Source organism: Quercus suber, unplaced genomic scaffold (genome assembly GCF_002906115.3).
Source record: "Quercus suber isolate HL8 unplaced genomic scaffold, Cork oak 2.0 scaffold_359, whole genome shotgun sequence".
Taxonomy (NCBI): domain Eukaryota; kingdom Viridiplantae; phylum Streptophyta; class Magnoliopsida; order Fagales; family Fagaceae; genus Quercus; species Quercus suber.
Genome location: NW_027069811.1, coordinates 53,456 through 78,056, shown reverse-complemented (window position 1 = coordinate 78,056; position 24,601 = coordinate 53,456). Strand labels below are relative to the sequence as shown.

The 24,601-nt window shown below is 36.3% G+C and overlaps 1 protein-coding gene, 2 long non-coding RNA genes and 1 pseudogene across 3 annotated transcripts; 1 reads left to right on the top strand and 3 right to left on the bottom strand.

Moving 5' to 3' along the window:
* Positions 1-6,098: 6,098 nt before the first annotated feature.
* On the bottom strand, positions 6,099-10,249 carry LOC136061346 (uncharacterized; the record flags this gene model as incomplete). Its single annotated transcript, XM_065760239.1, has 7 exons — positions 6,099-6,504; positions 6,626-6,688; positions 7,032-7,104; positions 7,537-7,641; positions 9,230-9,282; positions 9,420-9,455; positions 9,974-10,249. Coding segments are annotated over 7 exons (762 nt in total), but the record flags the coding sequence as incomplete, so codon positions are not given.
* On the bottom strand, positions 10,076-11,474 carry LOC111994678 (arogenate dehydratase/prephenate dehydratase 1, chloroplastic-like; annotated as a pseudogene).
* A 791-nt stretch (positions 11,475-12,265) lies between these two features.
* On the top strand, positions 12,266-13,261 carry LOC136061877 (uncharacterized). Its single transcript, XR_010623727.1, has 2 exons — positions 12,266-12,471; positions 13,043-13,261. It is a non-coding gene; the product is annotated as an uncharacterized LOC136061877 (long non-coding RNA).
* A 4,589-nt stretch (positions 13,262-17,850) lies between these two features.
* Positions 17,851-24,401, bottom strand: LOC112012969 (uncharacterized). Its single transcript, XR_002883050.2, has 3 exons — positions 24,296-24,401; positions 23,734-24,183; positions 17,851-19,437 (listed from the first exon to the last, which is right to left on the bottom strand). It is a non-coding gene; the product is annotated as an uncharacterized LOC112012969 (long non-coding RNA).
* Positions 24,402-24,601: the final 200 nt, after the last annotated feature.

The window sequence follows — 24,601 nt, the reverse complement described above, 5'->3', positions numbered from 1 at the left end:
TCCAAATTGATATCAACAAGCCTCTAGTCAACACCATTCTTATTGGTCATTTTGAACAAGTGGTAACATACGATGGAATCCAAAGACTATGTTTTTCATGTGGCAGAATAGGGCATAAGTAGGGCTGTCCACGGGTCGGGCGGGTCAGGTTTGTGCCCAACCCGCAACCGACCCATCGAAGATCGGGTGGGGAGGTGCCGGACCCGCAACCGACCCGTCTTAGGGTCAGGTTTTGCGAGTCGATTTTCCGTCAGGTGAGAGGCGGTTTCGGTGAGGCTGAAACCCGCCGGATAGGACGAAAAAAACTAGAAAATTGGCAAAATCTCTTCCGATCCGTCCAAGATCCAGTGCGATCTAGTCGGATTTGGCAGAGATTTCGCCAAATCTGATGCTTTTTCCCCCAAATCGTGCCGAGAATCGTCAGATCTGTGTTTTAGTCGCCGAAATCTGCCAAATCGTTGCTGGAAAACTCATCAGAAAGCATGAAATCCCAACTCGTCGTTCTCTCTTCAGGCAGGTCGGGTTGAACGGGTTTTGAAGGAAGGGAACCGAAACCGAACCGCCGGCGTTGGTTTTTAGAGATCGGAAACCGAAACCAACCACCGAAGCTGTCGGATCAGGTTGTAGCAGGTCGAGTACGGGCGGGTTGAGCGGGTCGGCGAGTGATCTAGACAGCCCTAGGCATAAGGTTGAAGCTTGCCCTTACATTATCCGAAAGGGGAAGGGACCACTAGCACCAATGAAGGAAGCTCAAGGGAACCAGGTAAACGATGCCGGCAACGCAAATGTAGACCGCTGGAAGATGTACAAGATTGACATGCACAATGCATGTGAGGCGACAGATGTTGAAGGACAATATGGTCCTTGGATAATTGTGAGTAGGAAAAGGTACGAATAGAAAGGGATAAGGACAAGTCATGGTACGGGGGGTACTAACAACCCGACCTGGTCTTTCCCATTCCACCTAATTCCAGAATTTGCGAAGGGAACAAATATACCCGTTGGTGGTCCTTCCTCTAGCAAAAGTTTGCCACGTAGAAATACCAATCCTAAGGTTGGGGCCGTGACCAAGAATGGGGGGACAATGTGGGCTTCCAAAACCCCAGGCTCACTTAATCACAAGGATAAGCCCACCTCAGGCCTAGCTGTGCATATTTTGCTTTTTGCAAGTACTAAGTATGCTAAATCTAGAAAGGAAAAGGATACAAGCCCAGGCCTGCCACACCGAGTGCATAATACCTATCCTTTCTCAATGAAGGACAAAAAGACAATTGCAAGGAGCTTAGCTTCTAATACACCCTCTAAAAGCACCACTACCCCTTGTTTGGAAGGTATAGCTAGGAAATTCATCACCCTTTCCTCCACCTCACCCTCACCACCTTGCCATGGCCCCAAGCAACCCACCAGCACCACCTTCAAGTTCTCAGCGATGACCAAAACTGAGAAGGGACAAAATCTTGGAAGTGAAAGTAATCGGAGAACTGGTGCTCACCACGTCGGAGAAAAGAGAGTCTCTTACACTAGTGACATGATGAATTGCCCATATAAGGAGAGACATGAGGTACACCCTCTTCCTACCAATGAAGGAAACCAGGAAATTAGTCCTCAAGCCAATGTGGGAGCTCAATTCCCAACCTAGTGCCTAGACAGTGAAGGCGAGAGTCTTGCAAAAGACTAGATGGTCTCCAATGAGGGAAGTAAAGCCTTTCCCTTTCCCTAAAGTGTGTTCTAAGGCCATCTACCTCCAGTTCATCATAAATATTATTATCTGGAACAGTAGGTGCTCTGAAGCCTAACTTTCAGGGCCATATTCATGATCTAGTTCAAGAACATGATCCAGCCATTCTCGTGGTTATGAAGAGTAAGCTGGGTGGTGATAGAGCTAAGGTGATTACTGACAAGTTGCCTTTGGGTGGAGCCATTCACACAGATACCATTGGGTATTTTGGCAGCTTATGGCTACTATGGAATTCGGACAAAGTGGAGGTGGAATCACTTGCCAGGACAATGCAAGAAATTCACGTTCAAGTTAAGTTACGAGCTTCTAGACTCACTTGGATTTTTTCTACTATCTATGCTAGTACTAGGAGTGAGGAGAGATGCATTCTATGGGAGAATCTAACTAAAGTTGTAGAGTTACATAAGTTGATGCGGATCATGGCTAGAGACTTTAATGAGCCTTTAATTGATGAGGATAAATTTGGAGGCAAAGGTGTGAACATTAATCAATCTCTGGCTTTCAAGGATTGCCTTGATAGATGCAGCATGGTTGATATGGGATTTTCTAGCCCTAGATATACTTGGACTAACAAGAAAGATATCAATAACTTAATACTAGAAAGAATAGACAAATTTTCATGAACCCGGGATGGTGTGTCCTTTATCCGAATGCCAGAGTAACTCATCTTCCTAGGTGTCACTCTAACCATTGTCCTATCCTTGTGGAAGCTCTGCCAGTCAGTTCAGTGAAACTCACCAGGCCTTTCAAATTCCAAGAGTTTTGGCTTTCCGATATCTTCTTTCCCACCATCATTTCTAAGGCTTGGAATAGGAATAGGAACTTAGCAGAGTCTATTGAATTTTTCTTGAAGGATGGAACAGCGTGGAATAGAAACCACTTTGGTAACATCCATCAAAAAGAAGAAAAAAAAAAGGGAGAATTCTGGCTAGAATTTATGGTACCCAAAAGGCATTGTCCAACAACCCTAGCACCTTTCTAATAAATCTTGAGAACCACCTGCTACAAGAGCTAGAGGCTAGTCTGGACCAAGAACGTGATCTCTGGATGTTGTGAAGTCTAGGCTGAACTGGATGAACCAAGGGGATAGAAACACCTTTTTTTACCATGTATCTACCCTTGCCCAGAGAAAAAGAAATCATATTGTGGCAATTAAAGATGAAAGGGAGACGTGGCTCACTAAGGAAAGGGAGGTAATGGAGTATTTTAGGAAAGGGTTCAATGCCTTGTACACTACCACCCAAGTGGCGGTCTCTTGGAACCCATCTAGTTTGAATCAGTGGCAAGTGCAACTTTCAGAGGAAGAGAAGCAGTCATTGGATGCTATGGTCTCCACTAAAGAAATTAAGGAGGCTCTCTGGTCCATGAAACCTTACAAGGTCCTAGGGCCAGATGGGCTACATGCTGGGTTTTTCCAAATATTTTGGCTTATTGTGGGGGATTCAGTGAGGAAGGAAGTTGAAAAAGTCTTCATCAAAAGGAAAGTTCCCGAGTACCTCAACAAAACTCATATTGTCCTCATTCCTAAAATGCAAGGTTCAAAAACTATTGCTAACTACAAACCAATCAGTTTTTGCAACTCAGTTTACAAGATCATCACCAAGATTATAGTTGCCAAAATCAGACTGCATTTGGACACTCTCTCCACACCAAACTACTTTTGTGCCAGGTAGGACAGTTGTTGACAATGCAATCATAGTCCCAGAATTAATTCACACAATTGGAAGAGCCAAAGGAAAAAAAAGGGGTCATGGCCATCAAGATCGATTTAGAAATAGCTTAAGACAGGATTGAGTGGAGCTTCATTAGGGAAATGCCCACTTACTTTAATTTCTCAGATAACCTGATTAAACTTATCATGAGCTGTGTAACCTTAGTGTCCACCTCCCTTCTTTTTAATGGTGGCAGTTTTGACTCCTTTTGGCCCTCAAGAGGTATTAGGCAAGGCGATCCCCTTTCCCCCTACCTTTTAATTCTTTGCATGGAGTTCTTGGGTCATTTGATTGAGGGAAAGTGCACTGCCAAATTATGGACCCCCGTTAAAGCCTCTCGAAGTGGTCCAGCCTTCTCACACCTCTTTTTTGCAGATGATTTGGTTCTTTTTGCTAGTGCGAACCCGAAAAACTGTGCTGCCATCAGTTCTATGCTTCAAGAATTTTGTGCAAGATCAAGGCAGAAAGTGAGTGAAGCTAAGTCCGGTGTTTTCTTTTCTCCTAATGTCAAACCCAATCAAAGAGAAGTTCTAACTAGCATGCTGGGTTTCAATTCAACCACCAACCTTGGCAAGTACTTGGATTCCCTCTAAAGAACCCGAGGAGGCAGAGACATGATTTTGGTTTCATATTGGACAGGGTAAAGAAGAAACTTGTTGGTTGGAAGGCCAATTTGCTCTCCATGGCAGGCAAAATGGTCCTTATTCAAGTCATTCCTAGCTATGTTATGCAGAGTAATTTTCTACCCAACAAAATTCTTAAAGGCATAGATAGAGTCAACAGGAACTTTCTTTGGGGGTCCACAGATCATACAAGGAAAATGCACTGGGTCAACAAGGATGAAGTGACCAAGCCCAAGGAATCAAGTGGTTTGGGTCTCCAATCTACAAAAGGAAGAAACACAGCACTCCTAGCTAAGCTCAACTGGAGATTCCACACCAAACAAGAATCACAATGGCCAAAGTCCTCAGATTCAAGTACTACTCTAGGCAGCGGGTTAATTCTAGAAATGAATCAATACTCCCAAGCTCTTCTATCTAGAAAGGTTTGAAGAAAGGCAAAACCGTCTTCAGAGAAGGGATTAAGTGGGTGCCAGGGCATGAAAGTAATCTTAACTTCTAGTTAGACTGCTGGTTAAACCGTGGCCCCATCAGATCGAGTATACAAGGCCCTCTTCCTCAAGGCTCGGCCAGCCTCACCTTAAAGGACAAACAAATTCTTAATCGTTTTTAAACTGTTTTTTGATTGGTAAATTACACACGTAACTAGTGGGCCTTGAACTAGTGACCTAGCCCTTCATACAACTCTTACAAGAGGAGGTAATAAAATTTGAGATAAAGCTCATCAACAATTCATACGTGGCCATAGGCCGATTTGGCCTATGGCTGCATTTTTTTAGGCCACGTTTTCAAATGTGGCCCAAACCTCGTGACTATAGGTCAGAGGGGGTCTATGGCCGCACTTTCCAAACGCAACCTAAGATTATAGACTATGGCCGCGTTCAAAACGCGGCCTAAGGTGATAGACTATGGCCGCATTTTGAACGCGGCCATAGCCTCTCACCTTAGGCCGCGTTTGAAACGTGGCCATAGGTCATGGTCTTAGGCCGCGTTTGAAAAAGTGTGGCCATATGACCCTTGTTGACAACTATAGGTGAAAGCTATAGCCGCGTTTAAAACGTGGCTATAGCCCTTTTTTTTTTTTTTCCTAGGCTAGATGGCTTAAGAAGGACCTCCACACCTGTTTTCTACATAAGAGACTATTATACAGTTTGCCCTCATTATACAGTTTTAATCTTGCATTTTAATCTCACATTTACTGTAAAACTCTGAAAGTACTTTTTTTTTTTTTTTATAAGTAATAGATTCATTGAAATCAAAAAGAGAGGAACACCGAAGTATACAGGGAGTATACAGGGGTGAAATCAAAACGAACATTACAAAAATCAAGAAAATCCAAAATAGAAGAAAAAGGATGGTTTCTCCACACAGAAAACCAATCAAGTAAGGTTCTAAAAAAAAGAAGCTTGAGATCAGGCATGGAACGCTCCTTGTCTTCAAAACACCTACTATTTCTCTCCTTCCAAATATATCACATCAAACAATGAGGAACAACCATCCAAAGATCTCCATTACGATGGCGACCAAAACGACCTTGCCAGCAAGCCAAAAGCCCAACAACAGAGAAAGGCATAACCCAACAAACTCCAAATAACCCAAAAACCATATCCCACAACTCCAAAGCAACCGGCCAATGAAGGAAAAGATGGTCAATAGTTTCACTATTACACTTGCACATGAAGCACCAGTCCAAAATGCAAACCTTTCTTTTCCTTAAGTTGTCACAGTGCACTTTAGATAAAATTTGTGGTCAGGACTATAAAATTTGACATGCCAAGTTTCTTAATTCAATTTTCTTGATTAGTATCTAATCCATCCTACATGGTAGATGTTAGGCATATATTTTGCTAGAACATAGTGTACAAATGCATAATTAAGATTTTGGCAAATAGGTTGAAGGGTATAGTGGTAGACTTAAACTTTTAATGAGAAATTGAGAATTACCTTCTAAAGACAGAATCCTCCCAATGTTTCTATTGACGTATCTACACCATTAAAACATATTATAGGAAAAAATTGAATCCAAGGTTAAAGAATAAAAAGTCTTGGTTATAATTAAAAAAAGGAAACAATAGACTGATCAATAGTATCTCTAGTATAACTTGTAAACAAAACCCATAAACATAGACTGATCAATCAAAGTCTAGTGATTAGAGGAGTCTGACCCCTAGACACAAAGACATGCACACCCAAAAAACTGAGGCCACATAATGTAGCATCAACATTCACAAAACCATATTAGAAAGCAGCAACAAAATAAGGCACACCAGCAGGACTCTTAATGCTTATATGGGGTCATTACCCAGTGCTGATCCTGATCCCACAAGGGTCCTGGAAGGGGTAGTTTGACTACAGTCCCTAATCCAACATTTTTTTGCATGAAGTGTCTGCTATCAAGACTTGGACCTGCGGACTTGCACTTGAAAACCTGAGACTTTTACAATTGCACCATACAGCCTAAGACTTGAAAACCCCCACAACTTGCGCTTGTCAGGGCAATAAATGATTAAAGGTTTCAACATCGACAAACAGAAACAGTACAAAAATTAGCATACCTTTTCAAGAGCTAAACCAAGCTTTGAAAGATTAGGATAAATCGTTCGTGCTTCCAATAGGATCTATTCAATAGAAATAAATAAGATAAAGCATGAGAAATCCACCATTTTTTTTGGTTTGCCACCTCCACGTGTGTGTGTGTGTGGGGGGGTGGGGGGGGGGGGGGATGGTTTGCCACCTCCACATCAAGCATTTATCGGTCCAATAAAATATCCACATCTAGTCTCTACTAACTTTTCTACATGAAAGTAAAAAATAAATAAATTACAAAGACCATGTTGTATTTTGATTATAAAAAAAAAAAAAAAAAAAAGGCACAAGAAGGTAAAATGTGCTACTTATTCCCAGAAGAACTAGAGAGAATGATTATTATAAGTATAAAAATTAAACCATTCACCACCATACCTGAACAACAGTCTCAAATTTTCTTTTCAGTTGGGAGAATTCATTCTTAGTCCAATACAGAGTCTTGGAGCATCTGAAATATCACAATTTAAACAAAAATAGATGCACATTAACAATCCACATACGTAGATAGAAACATGCATTTTAAATAATAAAAAAAGACACACACACGCACGATAATAATCATAAAGAAGAAATAAATACCCAGTTCTGTGCAATATACTACTGATTCATTCAATTTTCATAAGACATCCCAGCATCTAACTATAAAGTTTGTCATTTTTAAGGTCAGCATTTTACTATTTTCAACATATTCTACCTGAACTTATTAGTGAGATGGTTTTTAATATAATTTTTTTTTTTACTATAAAGTGTTGAAAAACATTGATAGGCACTATTAGCTTGGACAATCAAATGTATCTTAGTCAAACACTGAAGTTTACACAAGACACAAATTGACCATCATCTACTGAAGCACCAGTCACAGGGATGAGGAAGTACTCACCCAAGAATGTAAATATCTGCTGGCTCTTCTGTACAAAGCCAGTCATCAATCTCAAGATCTTCACATGGAAGTCTTCCAGCAACATTCCAAGTACCAATTGTCACTCTACAGTAATTAAGTGTCATTATAAGAATCTAGTGAGAAACAAAATAGTAATACCTATAGATAGCATAGGCAAGTCACCACCAAATAAGGATAGGAAATACACCTTATATATACACACAACAAAAGGCAAAAAACAATGGTGGGCCTTTCTTTAAATAAATAATAATAATAATAATAATAAAACTATTACAGGCCTAGATATGCAAATTAATTTATTAGTTATGTATAAAGTGCACCCCAGTTGTAAAATTAATGTAAACTTATTTCATGTAACATATCAGATCCATTTGAGGTGCTAAGGAGGTAAATCTTAATTTATACATAAGCGTGATTGGTCACTAATATGGTCTTATCTAAGATAAGCATGATGGTTTAAGCAAAGTAAACCGATGATTAATTTTTGAGGAAAAAAAAAAATTTGGTAAAAATTTCAGTTTTCCTTCATTTGACTTGATACAAATGGTTTCTAATTGCATAAGACCAGCCCAACTGAATCAGCCCCATCCAACACTGAACTTTCAAACCCATATCAACCCAATAATGTAAGCATTTATCATATGCCAATGGTTTGTAATTGGGTGGCCAGTTTGCACAAAGCTTCAACTCTTATCAAACATGAGCTCTATTATATATATATATATATATATAAATAAGAGCTTTTATTATGAACTTGACTCTTTGAATTACAACACTTTACAAGCACCACTATTATTACACTTGTGCACACACGGCACTTTACATTCACACACACACTAATGACCTTTCGAATTTATTGACCAGTAAGAGAACTTTTATTGGACATCCAAACCCCTTAATTATAATGGTGATCTCTACAGATTTGTTTATATTATCACAAAACTAGTGCTAATTAAAATTATAAGTTTGTGGGAAATATGGGACCTACTTTGATTATATGGTTAAACATATCTAATCTATTAAAGAAAAAAAAAACACCTAGTTGCATGAATTTTGCTGTAAATTGTGACAACTAAAACAATCACAAAAGTCGGAGTTGCGTATGGTTTACTCACAAAATTAATTCTAAGTTTCAAGAAAGTGAAAAATTGGGTTAGTATAATCTAATGCATTAGTATTAATTAATTAAATTTCTCATTCCAAGAGCTTCACACAGTACCTAAAATAATAATCTAATAATGCACAAGTGGCCATTCAATGTATAATATATGTGTTTATAGGCCAACTCTTCGCTATTAAATTAATTAATGCAAGTGTTACTCACCTCAGCAATGTCAATCATTTCTTGATTAATGAAAAGGAAAACATTTTTGAAATGACTATGCCACATGAAGTAGATTGTTATGTAGAATTTATGTCTCAAAGTTGGGATATTTTTATTGAGGTTTTAGTTAAAAGTCAAAAACAGTTATTGAGCACAAGTCTTGTTGGCTGATTATAATATGTATATGAATGAGTATATCATGGAATTCTTCTTGGGTGTCCTTTTAAGATTAAAAGGCAAGCTTATCATCAACTTGCTTGTCTTTTTGGTGTTTTTCTAATGGGCTATCATATAGGTCTAATTGACATCAAAATAGTTGGGTAAATACAATTGATCCAATAATGAGACCTGTCTAACAGCAAAAGTATATTAGCTAGGCAAAGATGCTCCCGTTGAAATGTCTGTCACATGATGGCGAATTCATTTCATGATCTTTCTACTCACTGCTTAAAGAAGCTGCTAAAGTCTTTGAATCTGAATCTATGCTTGGTAGCACGTAGGTAGAGGAACCTAGACACGATTAAAGGGAAGTACTTACATCTGTGCTGCTCTTTTGGAAAGGGAAATTGCATCCCTGACACAACAGGAAAAACTACACAATGAAAAAAACCAAAAGTATTTTCGATTAGTGGCATCCCAAGCTTAGAACTCAAAACCAAAATCAAACTGTTTTCTGGTCTTTTTATTTCCAAGTTTAATGTATTCCAGTTCTAATGAAATTGCCATCATGTTTTCTGGTCTTTTTATTTCCAAGGCACATGATTTACACATGAAATTTTACAATTTGGAGTTGAAAAAAAATACTAAAGGTTGTGACCTTAGGAGACTAAAATACAACTTTTTAAACAGTTTGTTGGCAAATTGAACTCAACCCAAATCAATGGGTAAAATGTGATTAACCATATTACAATAAGATTACCTTATTGAGACATATCCTAAAGCTATTGCCATAATCAAAGTTGCCTAACATTTTGACAGCACATTGATGAGTGCCTATCTTTAGTACGGAACAGTTCACAGACCACATTACATATGTCCTCTTTCCCAACAATACGACAAAGAACAATATTGAAAAATAAACCAAAAACTGACCTGAGGATGGCTCAAAACATTTTTTATCTCCTCCTTTCTTACACCGGACAACCCTAAAAGGCAATGATTAACTTGCAACTGCACCTTCCCGACTATGTTCAGCCTATGGCGAAGGAGCAAGTCATAATTACGGTGAATGCTCCCACCCACAGAATTCTCAATTGGAAGAATTGCTTTATCCACTAACCACAGTTCAATAGCTTGTGAAATGAATCCAACCACATCAAGGTAACAATAATGGGAAAATAAATTCACTACCGACAAACATACAACAATAAAATCTTAAAATTCAATACCAATAAAGTAAGTAATAACAACTATATGAACCTTGAATGCTTCTTCAAACTGGTCACGTGGGACAGTCTCACACTTGGGGTATGCCTTCAGAGCTGCAGCCTCGCTATATGCTCCTGGGAACCCCTACATAAAGCAATAAAACCAACATGAGAATAACAAGAATGCCATGGGCATGTTGAAGAATAATAATAAAACAACTGTACCTGATAGGCAACCCGCACTTTTGAACCATCTTTTGAACAAGAAGATAAGTCATTTGCAGACAAATGTTCTGCAATTTATTAATACATTCAAAGCCATCACCAGATTGCAAAAAAAAAAAGATCACATCACATCATATCAATCTACATTGTACAATAACTAATCATATGATCTAGCAAATCCATTATAGGCAAAAATATGTTCTTTCATACAAAGTACAAGTCTCAATGATTGGAAAACATTAAAAAAAAAAAAAGAAAAAAAAAAACCGTTCTATGCTGTCTACCTAATAAAAAATAAACATAAAACATTGATAAAGCAAAGAACTTTCAATTAAAAAACAAATGTGAGATTGAGTTGACTTACTAGGAAGAAGGTTCAAATCCTTGTGAAAACCTCTGGACTCATTGCCCTGAGTCCTTTCAATGCCCTAAGAAGGTTCAACACCAGACACGTTTGGCTTCTCATCTTCCACAGAAGTAATAGCTCTCTGAGCCAAAATAGCCAAGCAACAACATTCCCATTTGCGAGGCATTTCTAAATCGAACCTCAAATTGAAAGCTGACCCAGACTTCCTAGACCACAAATCTGAGGACCCCAGATCAAAACAAGGAGTGCTGGGACAAACCCATATAGGAGAAGCTTTGAGAGCCATAACAAAAAAAAAAAAGAACACAAAAACAAACAAAAATAAAAAGAAGAAACGAATCTGGGAAACAAAGGAATAGAAAGGCTTATTTAGACAAAAATGCAAAAACAATAAATTTGTGATTGGGTTGAGTTGACTCAATGGCTTTGACTTTGAGGACGAAACGGTGTGTTTTGGGAGGAATGGGTTTGAAGAAACAAACAGATTCAAAAACACCAATCCACCACATAGATCAATACCCACAAAAAAAATTCAAAAAAATAAAAATCGAAAAACTAAAACAACTAGATCTAACTGAATTCTGAAAATCAAAACCAAAAAAAATAAGGAAAAATTTAGAGAGAGAGAGAGAGAGAGGACCTGAGGGAAGGTGGCGCTCTAAGCCCAGACGCTGCCGTCGTGGCCGATGATGGCTGCAGCGATGAGATGCTAACCGTCGATGATGGAACCTAAAGAACTTTGCCCTAATTTCTATTCAAATTAAACACAGAACTTAAAACCCTAAGATTTGAAATGTCAAGAGGTTGGAGACAAAAGGTTTGGAAGTGGAGGGTGAGGGCTAGCTTGAGATTGGAGAGATGGAGGGTGAGGGTTGAGATCGGGCTTGAGAGATGGAAGCTGATGTGCGATCGGGCTTGAGAGGTGAAAATGTTTTTAGTTTCCTATTTATATAAATCCTAAAGCCGCAATTTTAAACTGCGGCTTTAGGCAAACTCTAAAGCCGCGTTTAAGAAACGCGGCCCCAATACAAACTAAAGCCGCGTTTTAAACACGCGTCTTTAGACTAAATTTAAAGCCGCGTCTATAAAACGCGGCTTTAGGCCAGCTGGAACTGGGTTATCTTAAACACAGCCATGGATAAGATTTTTTTTTTTTTTTTAAAAAAAAAAAAAAAAAGAAGAAGAAGAAAAAGGAAGGTCCTATAGCCGCGTTTTTAAAATGCGGCAATAGCTCCCCCAAAAAACGCGGCTATACACACAAAAAACGCAGCTCTAGACATGGGCTATAGCCACACACATAAAACGCGGCTTCATATAAATAACTTAAGTCGAGTTTTTTAAAAACGCGGCTTTATCCTGTTTGTAGCCACCTTTTTAAAAACACGGTCCAATACCCCCGCGTTTTGTAGTGACCAAGAACATTTGGGTTCACATCACCCCAATTTTGATTGACAACGCGCAGAGACAAAAACTGATGCTTGTCAGCTTGACTGAAAGCATTCCCGACCCATCTTGGAAGAATGAAAAACCTTGTGGTGGGCTGTACTTAAGAAGGCTAAAAGGAGGAGGCAAGTCTCATCAAATCATTTCCTTTTTCAAACAAACTATATATAATGAAGTTGGAAAGAAAGGTTTGTACTAGATTTCATGTTGTGAATGTGCCCTACTTATGATCTGTTTGTGTCATTTTGCTCATTCAACCTAATCCTTGAAGGAGTATTTGTTAGTATTTGTTGATGATTTCTCCAACAATGTTGGATTCAGTTCGAAGTCAAGAGTATAAGATTTAGTGGGTTGTTATCAAGTTATAAACCAACATAATACGTTATGTTCTTTATGCAGAGAAACTAGAGATACCTAGTTCACCGCATGGTGATGGAGCTTTTGATGGAACATCTCCTAAGTTGTCCTTTAATGTGTGATGCTGTATTTTGCATTGATTTGCTTTCTAGTTAAGTTTTGGCCGTGTGTTTGGACGTATTTTTCTTTGATTGTGAATGCACAATTTTTCACTCATTAAAGCAACGTAATTCCTCCAACTTTCTGATCAAATGATGCACTACAGATGATTTTTTTTTTTTTTTTTGCTTCACAATGGGTTAAGTTTCATCAGTATCAAAGTAGTTTTGTTGCTTCTTAGAAGCAGATTTTTTCTTTTTTAATAATTATTTTGGAACTCAAGGACTATGTACGGTTATGCAGGTACATGGTTCATTATACACGAAGTTTAAAATAGGGAAGGTGCTCCACCCTCCAGTTGCCTGTGGATTTCCTAGCCTTCTACCCAAGCGATGGCGAAGTTGTCTTGTTACAATCTAGCAATTCCATTGTCTTGTGCAACATGCGTATGTGGGTATTGAAAATGGCCAGCCAACTATGAAATAAGGGGAAATTCTTAGCTGGTTACTCCTGTTACTGTGTCTGTACCTGCAAAATCTATCCTTCCACATGCCAAATTGCACGTTGAAGTTTCCCAGCAACCCTTATTTTATGCTTATGACGCACCTCTTTGTTTCTCCATGTGTTCCTACACTGGGTATGACCAGTAATATATGTTTTGCAATGAAATCAGGAAAAAAGACCTGTTAATAATGATAATTTAATTGTGTGATTCTTCTCATATTAGGTGGCNTCCAGTTGCCTGTGGATTTCCTAGCCTTCTACCCAAGCGATGGCGAAGTTGTCTTGTTACAATCTAGCAATTCCATTGTCTTGTGCAACATGCGTATGTGGGTATTGAAAATGGCCAGCCAACTATGAAATAAGGGGAAATTCTTAGCTGGTTACTCCTGTTACTGTGTCTGTACCTGCAAAATCTATCCTTCCACATGCCAAATTGCACGTTGAAGTTTCCCAGCAACCCTTATTTTATGCTTATGACGCACCTCTTTGTTTCTCCATGTGTTCCTACACTGGGTATGACCAGTAATATATGTTTTGCAATGAAATCAGGAAAAAAGACCTGTTAATAATGATAATTTAATTGTGTGATTCTTCTCATATTAGGTGCCTCCAGCATTATTCCTATTTGATACTGACCATTGATGACATAAACTCAGCCTGAAAGTCTCCAAGAGTTCAAATTTACATTTTAAATAAGAATGTCTCATTGACATTGTAATTCTGGATGCTTTTATTTTTTGGGTTGTTGTCATGATGCTATCATCCCATTTGTAGTGGATCTTTCATAAAGAGTGACTAAATTTTATGATGGGTGTCATCTCATAACTGTTATAAAATTTGTACCCACTTTGTATTATCTCCTGCTGCTTATTTTGCTTGTACTAATTATATCTTGTATACTTTTTACTTACTAATTATAACGTAAGTGGCATCCCACTTTAAAGACCTATAAGGGGCAAGAAAAAGGGTAATTGTATTGCTCAAGCATTAAATTGGGATGTTTTGGATATGGACAGCTCTCTTGGGATCTTGTTTAGCCATTTTAAAGTTGAATCGAGTCTTATTTTATTGTTTATTTGTTGCTGGATCAGTTTTAAATTTTAATTAAGTTCTACTAGAATAAGGGCAATTCTGTAATTTCCACAAATCTGAAATGTGCTGTTCTTTGCTATATGAAAGGCTCATGAGTCTTATTTTATGTATTGAGTCCTTTTTCTATTTGGTTTTGAAGTTATTAAGTTCTTTTTTGTTTGTATTAGTAATCCTAGTCATTCTAGGAATAGGTAATCTAGAGTCCTATTCCTAGGAAAAAAATTTCACAATAGCCGATATAAAGGCTTCATTGTAGTGAATAATATTCATAATGAGATTGATTCTAATAAAATTACAGCAGCTTATTTTAAGCATTGATGGTGTGATTGTCTTCTCCTATCTAAGTTTGAATTATTAGGAACACCTTGGTGTGATTGCCTTGTTTTTATGTTGCTTCTTGTTTTACCCCTATTTTAACCTCAACAGCCATCAAGATTCAATATTTTCTTATCTAAAACCTTTAAACATCAATCCTTACTAATGACCCTTCATGAACTTTTCAAGAAATCTATTTTAGTGTTGAATTCTTAAAGATTCTACATCAAATATTTATACTGTGCCAAGTTCATTTTAGGTGATTATTTTCAAGTTCTTAAATTTTACCAAAAGTTTGTTTTTCATATATAAACTTTAAGAAGTTCATTTTTCGTCTCTAAACTATTAAAAAGATCATATTTCATTCCTAAACTATAGAAAATGTTTTATTTATGTACTTAAATTTTACTAAAAGTTTGTTTTCCATCCCTAAACTATTGAAAAAGTTCTTTTTTTCATCCTTATTTTTGTCTCTATACTATTCAAAAAACTCTTTACAAGTTTAGAGATGAAAAAAGAACTTTTTAATGTTTAAGGACGAAAGCAAACTTTTAATAAAATTTAGGAACTAAAATAGTATTTTGCTCTAAAAAGTATATAAATCTTGTTGTCTATAAATTGAGTACCTAAATGACCGCAAGTCAAGAGAAAGTTTAGTGGATAATCCGTATGCTGTGTGACGATGGCCATCTTTGGTTTTCCTACATACTTCAATGGACATTGTCCATCGAAGTATGACATTTTTTCTACGTAGTAGGTGGCACCCACGTCAGGATTTTGATGACTAAAAGTCTACAACTTTCATAATGAATGTTTTCCTTTCAAGTGCAGTAAACTATATATGTTTAGTCTAATTTGTTTTTAATTATGCTCTTGTATTCCTGGCCAGAGGTGGAACTTCCAATTGATGGCAGTTTTGAGATGAGTCACCTTCTTCTCTTCTTCTTCTCTTCTTCTTCTCTTCTTCCAGGGACTAGAGTGTGGAGCCAGGATTTCAACATCATCTTCCTCTCTTGATCCTGTGTATTTCAACATCATCTTCCTCTCTTATTCCAGGGACTAGAGTGCGGAGCCAGGATTTTAATTTAGGAGGCAAGATTACAAAGAGCATTGAAAAAATCACTGAAAAAAAAATATTAGCATTTTTTTAAATAAAATACTAACCTGTATTAATAACAAAATAAATAAAAATGTGCAAAGTTGTATAATCTCGTTGTCTTGATCAGTTTACCTCTCATTAGGGGCTTTGTGATATTAATATCCACCCTAATATGAAGAAAGAGACCCCAATTTAAACCACTCTTAGGAGTATCAACCATAAGAGAATTACCAATCTCGTTGGCTATGCGATTACTCACAGCCTTGTTCATGCTTTTGATGGGAATCTTAAAACATGAATCCAAAATGGAGAATGTTGAAAATTAACACTACAAGGGCTGAAATCACATTAAAACGTTTCAATAAAATAAGTTTTTTTAATCAAATGACCAAGGGCCTTTATCTTGATCTTCAATTGTGTTCTCCTCTTTGATGAAGATAGCAAGAAATAATTTATTCCCAACTTCTCTAATAGTTACACCATGAGGGCAGAGCCAAAGTTGTTGAATAGTAGATTTAAAAGCCTCCTTATTATAGTCTTTGTTGATTTGTAGTTTGAACAGAATACTAAATTGGATTCGTTGTTTGGAAAGAGCCACTTCTTGAAAACTAACATCCATAACATCGTTTTCTTTCTCAGATAGACAAAATAATTTCCATAGTTCCTCCATAGAAGCATCCATGTTGAAATAGAGAAAAAAAAATAATACTAGAAAGAAAAGAAGGAACAAAAAAAATTTAAAAAAAAAAAAACAAAACAAAAAACAAAAAATAGGAGGGGAAGAAGACCTAAAAAATACAAAATCTGATACTACAATATGGAGCTCAAATCTGAGATTTGAATCTCACGTGATGAAATGCGAGTCAATTTCTTTTACTTTCCAAGACTACAAGGAGCCGGGAAGAGAAGTTACTTAATGAAAAAAAAAAAAAAAAAAAANTAATTTGTTTTTAATTATGCTCTTGTATAGCATGCTATGCCTTTTCCCTCTGTAAAAGGTGCCTATCAGTTTCTAAAGCTATCTTCGTTAATTTAATAGAATGAAGCTGGACAAGGTATTTTACATGCTTTTGTGCCTGACATGCTTACAGAATCTGCTGTTATGTCGAGGTTATCATGGGAAATTTTTGAAGTAGTTGTTGAATATACACCAAAGACTTATCTCCATCTGCCACTGTTATATCCAATTTTGAAACAACTATATCGGTAGAGAGTTTGATCATGTCAGATAACATCACCAAAGGATCATTGAAAGAATCCAAACCATCTATAGAAATTTTACCCGTAAGTGGAACTTTTGAAAAGCCGATAGGAAGAGAGAGAGAGAGAGAGAGAGAGAGAGATTTTACATATATTAAATGCTTAATTGGTTGATCTTTAAAAATGTCCTTTATAAAATCATATTAAAATAAATAATTATGCTACCGAATTATAAATAATAAGAGATAATTTAACATATATAATTGTTTTTTTAGTTCTAAATTTATGAATGATCTTGCATGTATGTAATTGTTATATACATTTTTTTACCATATTATTTTTGTGACACTCACCTTCCTTGTTGTATGTCTATAAGACATTATTATATCCCATATGGTTTGCTTTATTACGTATTTTCGCTTTTAGTAAAATTTGATGATATGACAAGTTCCAATGGAAGAAGAAGTAAAAAAAATAAAAAAGAATCCAGGAAATAGCATTCTAACCTCACATGTTTGATTCTCACTCTCAGTTTCTCTTGAAATCATCATTTAGGTTTTTTGAATGTTTGCAAGGCATAAGCTTTAGTATACAACAATTTTTTTTTTCTTTAATTCTCTCCCAATGGGTGTTATTAGCATTTGCCCCATCACAAATTCAATTTAAAGTTGGCGAAAAATGTATCTTAAACAAACTACAATAGAAATATGTGTCAAACTAAAACACAACGTTAAAAGATCCTTAATTTTAAAAGTTATACAGTTATTCAATTAAGAGAAAAGATAAAGGTCAAGCCTCTCTTTTTTTTACATAAATAAGATAAGATTTGCATACTCTATATTAGTAAAGATTCATTCCTTAATTAAATAAAATAATAAAAATTATATATAGAGAGAGAGACTTGAATCCACCAAACCAAGCCAGAAACATCTTATTTAAAACTGAAGTGTTGTTTACCCTCCAAAGGAATACAATCTTCATACCTACATATATGAATCTCATCAAGTGCCTATACAGATTATAGGTATCTCTGCCAAAACTGCCAATACATATCTCATCATCTATTCATCAAGAACCTATACAACTTTATCTAGTATCCATACAGATCCAAAAAAATAGGATATACAAATCTTATCAAGTAACCTATATAGATTTCAAAAAATAGGCTAATCTTCATCCTTCATCACCTACAAAACATAGGTATAACAACATAAAGCAAGAAAGAAAGAAAAAAAGTATTTTTAAACCTTCAATACCACTATACTCTCAAGTTTTTTCTTAAATTCATCCCATCAATACAAATACTCAACATTCCAATCATTGAAGTCTACATCAGTTGCAACCAAAAGCAAAAATTTTGCATTATAATCAGATGATGATGTGGGAGAATCACAGACAAGATTAGTTTCAATGTTGTTGTCCCCTGCCACTCCAGCTTCCACAACCTGCTTGGTCCACTCTAGCTTCCACAAACCCAAGAAGGGGTGACAATCCTCTGAATATGTATTCAAAGTTAAGTTTTGAGAAGTTTTTTTGGACTTTGCATCTACTATGGGCATCATACACAGGTACAGAACCGAAAGACAATTTTTCTACAATGCCATGGAAAGGCTATCAGCTCTATCTTTTGCATTTATACTAGATGATGATGTGGGAGAATCATAGACAAGCTTAGTTTCAATGCTGTTGTCCCCTACCACTCCAGCTTCCACAACCTGCTTGGTCCATCCTCCATTGCCTTCTGCTTTCCAAACCCAAGAAGTGATGACAATCCTCTGAATTTGTATTCAATGTTAAGTTTTGAGAAGTTTTTTTGGACTTTGCATCTACTGTGGGCATCATACGTACAGAACCAAAAGACAGTTTTTCTACAATGCCATGGAAAGGCTATCAGCTCTATCTCTTATCTAATGAGAGGATTGTCACCACCTCTTGGGTTTGGAAAGCGAAGGCAGTGGAGGATGAGTGGCAGGAGACAACAACATTGAAACTGAGATTGTCTGTGATTCTCCCACATCATCATCCGATGCAAATACATAATTTTTGTTTTTGGTTGCAACTGACGTAGACTTCAATGATTGGGATGTTGAGTATTTGCATTCATGGGATGAATTTGAGAAAAAACTTGAGAATATAGTGGTATTGAAGGTTTAAAAATACTTTTTTTTTTCTTTCTTGCTTTATGTTGGTATACCTATGTTTTGTAGGTGATGAAGGATGAAGATTAGCGTATTTTTTTAGATCTGTATAAGTTACTTAATGAGATTTATATAGCCTATTTTTTTAAGATATGTATGGATGCTGGATGAAGTTGTATAGGTACTTGATGAACAGATGATGAGATCTGTATAAGTACTTCTGTATAGGCAGATACCTATAATCTGTATAGGCACTTGATGAGATGAGTACAGACAAGAAGTAGCAAGCGCTGTTGAGAGAGAGCACAAGAGAGACTGGGAAGCACCGTCGAGAAAGAGCAGTGACAACTCTAAAGAGAGAGAGAGAGAGAGAGAGTTAGGATCAAAGAGAGACTAAATTCTTGATTTTTGCATAAACCCTAAATACTAGATACATAGCATGTCACTACCAAACAATGATAATATTAGCCAAAGTAAAACACTTGTCAAAGAAAGCACATATAAACTTACAAGCTAAACAATTCAACAAAAGAGTAAATTCCTTTCTCAACATTGTAATCATAATTTCTAATAAAATTGCAATGGGTCAACCCATTTTATAAAATTCGTTTGGTCCACTTAGTGTCATCCAAAAAGCTTGAAATTAAATAGAGGGAAGCCCTTGTATGTCTAGTATGTACCACCAAAAATTCAGTTCAAAATGAATTTTCTATAATTTATTAAAAATCACATAATGCAGCTTACTCAAATCTGTCAGGGAGAGATTTAGAGTCCCAAAGAAAATTACTAAAATTTTAATACTATGCCTAAAGTTTTAAGACTTCATTACACTTAAAGCTACATGTGTTAGAACATATTAACAACTAGGAATGCAACCCATAACCTCAAATAATAGTCATCACAACAAAAGAAAGAAATTCAATCCCATAATTCATATAAGCATTTTAACAAACACTTAGCATGAGACAAGCAAATGCCCACATTCAAATAAGTCAAAGTCATTCAAATGCAAGGAACACTTTAAAATCAACTCATGCAACAACAAAACCCATATAGCTGCTTTAGGAAACCAACCCACAAATACCTTTTTTTAAATTAGACAACCAAAACCTTTTATCAAAGCAAAAACTCCCAAATGAAATGAAATTTCAGATTTTAACAAAACCATTTGCTACCCAAATCTTCTTAACCCTCTAATTTTCCATTATTCACCAAAACGCATCAAGTATTCACCATAATAATCATAAAATAGAAAAACCCAGAGGATTTCATAGAATAAATTGAGATAAAAGCTTAGATTTTTACCTGGGGTTTAATCCACTTCAAAATTTCATGGAGTTTTGGCTACTAGAAGAATCAATGGAGACATAATCCTCCCTAACAGGGAGATCTCGACTAGAGAGAGAGAGACAGAGAGAGAGAGAGAGATGAGGAAGGAGATATGAGAGCTTAGAGGTTTAATCCTCACCTAGCCCATCACCATAAATCACTTAAATGCCATCACATGCTTTTAATATTAAAAAGACCTCTACAAAAATAATTAACAACCGTATTGAAAGACATAAAATTCACTTGGAATATTATTCATATTGTAAAATTGCTTAAAAAAAGGTTTGGGGTGTTGCATTCTTCCCCCCTTGAAAGAATTACATCCCCGAAATTGTAAACATTGTTTTGTATTTCAAAACAAGACCGAGCAATCATTGACACTAACATTTTTGGCATAAACCTTTCAACTAAAAGGGTCAAGGATTTCTTCAAACAATGACTTATGTTTCAAACCAAAATATGGAGTTCAAATCGCAAGGGATCAAATTCAAAAAGGGGTTTAAGTGTAACCATTCTTGAAACCAAGAGTACAGGAGTATTCCACTTAATCTTTGAAAATATAATTTTTTTTTTTTTCTTCGACTAGTTTCAAACACAATTGTTGAATAATAGCCATAAGGCCAAAAAGTTAGCTTATGATTTCCAAACCAAATTAGCCACATGAAATCTTCCGTTTAACAAAGTCCAAAATTTAAAAATAGGATTAAAATTGTCTTTTATAAATACAATTCACATACCCTGCACTAAACTTAATAGGCTTTTCAAAGTGGCAAGAAAATACTTGTAGTTAAAACTGAAGAAGTCTTGCATTTGTAAATTTAAAATTTGTCACGAAGACAAAATTATGTCCATTTGAACAAACCATTTGCAAGGAAGACTTATAAAATGGCTTTTAAAACTCATGTAAGGTATACAAATATTCTTCAGTGACAAACCAAGGCTACAAATATCAATCAAGAAAAGAGTAATAAGGAAAGCATGTCCAAATTTCAACTTCTTAAAAACAATTAATATCAATAAGGTGACCGATATAAGTTTTCCAAAAAGAGAAATTTTTAAAAAGTCTAATGAATTATTTATATATCCCTTTTTTTCTTTCACATATAACACTAACAAAGTTTGTAAAACATCTCATACGCAAGTCAAAGGTTAAGGGTCATCAAATAGCCCATGGCCCACAGCCCGACCCAGAAACCCGACAGCCCACCGGGCTAATGGGCGGCCTGGCCCGTTGTTATTGAGGCCCATGGGTAGCCTACTAGCCCAGTAGGTCAGGCCATGGGCTAATTTTTATGCCCATGGGTACCCGATGGGCTAGCCCAGTAGCCCAACCCGCTGCCCAGCCCGTTGGCCTAACCCATTAGCCCAGCCTAATAACTCATAATTCATAACAAAAATATATAAGAAGTGTATGAAAGATTGATCTTGAGATATCATAGAGGAATTTCTTAAGAGAACTCCCTCAACCACTAAGATATCCAAAGTAATTGTGCTAAACTTAGTTTACTAAATATATATTTTTTTAGTAGTCTATCAAATTTGAATTAACCATTTGACATTTTTTTATTAAAGATAAAAATTAAAAAAAAAACTATTTAAAGCCTTAATAAATAAAAAATTAAATAGGTTTTCATCAACAAAACAAAAAATTAAATAGATTTGACTGTAAAAAAATTTGTAATTAAGTATTAAATTCTTTAATTAATTCCTTTTAAAAAATAGATTGATTATTTCCTTATAAAAAATTGATTCATTCCTTATAAAAATAATAAAATAATATGCTAACACAAGCTCATGGGTGACACATTAGGCCCAACCCGATAACCCAACTCGCTAAAGACAAAATGGGCATTGCCCATGGGCAGGGTCATGGGCTAAGGTTTCCTCTTTCGGCCCAGCCCGACCCGGCCCATTAACTAGTTAATAGCCCATTATGCCCAGCCCATTGTGCCCATGGGCCAAGTAAAAATGAGCCGGGCCGGCTCGACCTGGCCCATTGACGACCCTTATCAAAGGTTGAGAAGGTTAATCTCTTCAGCAAGATCATGCACAACAACCTAACATATAGGTTCCAAACCAACCAAAAACAAAATGAAAATAAATATTGGGGCAACAAATAAGTGATACATCAGCTTCATAAAGTAAGAGAGATTGCTCATAAGAGTTCATGAAAATCATTTACATGAGATTTAACATACTATAGAGCACATAAACTAAAAACATGTTTGGGAGGTCTCGAACACACATCAGTTAAAACTAAACACAATATATGAGGCAACAAAAGGCACCATCGCGCAATCAACTGGAAAATTAGAGTTAAAACATGAGTCAACCCATCTCCTTTCATCGATATGAAGCAAGAGCATTTTGAAAGTAGCATCCATTCTCAAAATTCAGCAAAATTGAACCTTGGGCAGGTTCAATATCAATATCAAAACTTGAAATAGTTTAAACATTTAAAATTAAATAAAAGATATTTCCAAGAATCAACTTCAAAACACCATTTTCTTTTGTAAACTCTATTTTTTTTTTTTGGAAAAAATATACAATAACATGATAGCACAAGACTTGATGGTTAAGACACCACGTGAGCTTAATAGGATCAGACATATCATCTAACCAACCATCAAAAATAAGAACTTGTCAGATTGCGCTAAAGATTGTTGGTCAACAATTTTTCTTACCACTTGCGGCCAACAAGGTTTGACCAAATTGCTCCACCCATAGTTAGCATGGCCAACAATATTTGCTACCAGCAAATTGTTTCCAAGCAAGTTCTCAAAATTTTTTAAAATGAAATATGGAAACCAGATTCCTTTTTGTTTACTCAAAACAATCTTAGGAATTCAACTCAAAAACTTTTAGGCATTTCAAAAACAAAAGCACAACAATTTTAACCACACAACCATTTAAAGAACTTATAATAGCATTGCAACATAGAGAAATGCTAAACAAATTCCAAGCCATTACAATCAACCAAGTTTAACACACAAGATAGTTCCTCACCTAAACTACCCAAAAGAAACAACCTTAAAGCTCTAACTCAGATCATGATAATTTCCTAACTTCAAAAGTATACAAAATCATAACTTAATATCATAACTTGCAGAGAAACTATTTTTTTTACCATGATTAGATTTTAAAATAATGGCAACATAAAAAAATAATTGAATCAATAATAAAAAGAAAATAATCGATTCATAACATCAAAACCCTAGAATTGATTCAATCAAACCCTAGAATGATAAAAAGTCTTGGAATCATTGATTCTATCTAACTCTAGAATAATGAAAAGGGTTTAGAGAAAAAGAACTTACCAAGAGTGTGAGAGAGCAGAGAGTACAGAGAAGTCGGGGTGTCCAACCAGACCCGGCACCCGCCCAACCCGGCCGCCGGCCGAAAACCGGCCGACTTTTCGTCCACAAAACCCGATAACGGCGGGTCGGATAACGGGTTCGAGCATAAAAACCAAGATCTCAACCGATCCGACCGTCTGTGCACCGGAAAATTAGTTTTTCTCTACCGGTGGGTGTGTTTCGCCGGTCGTTTTGTCCGATTAGTCGAGATCCGGTTTATCTCTTCGAGATCCACCGAGATCTCGTTGAGATCCGGCCAGCTCTCGGCAGATTCGGCCCAATCTCAACCAAATTTGGTGGTTTCCGGCGAAAATCTGGCATAATTTCGAAATTTTCAACTCCGACCGAGCACCGACCGGTATCCGAGGAGGTCAGAGAAGAAGCAGCAAGCAACCTCTATACTAACGAGAGCTACGAGAGAGTGAGAGAGGGAGTTAGGATCAAAGAAACTAAAATCTTGATATGTGCATAAACCCTAATTAATTAATTAATTAATATAAATAAAAATTGAAACATCACGTACCTGAAAAAATTTACGACCTTATTGCTATCTCGAATTTTTGGTAGTTAGCATTTGGGTTGGGCTCAGATACGCGGCCCTGTTTGGTAAATGAGTTATAGCAACTTTTTTTTTTTTTAATATTTTAAATAATATTACATATATTTTTCTACATATTTTCATTTGTATGTATATCAAAATCACTTATATAACGTAATTCAAACTTCTCGCCCAAACACTTCACTGAAACAAAGATAGAATGGAACGTGTTTGGACAAAAATGATTGCTTGCTTAGTACTGGTACCCAATGAGGGTTTTAATAGTACTTT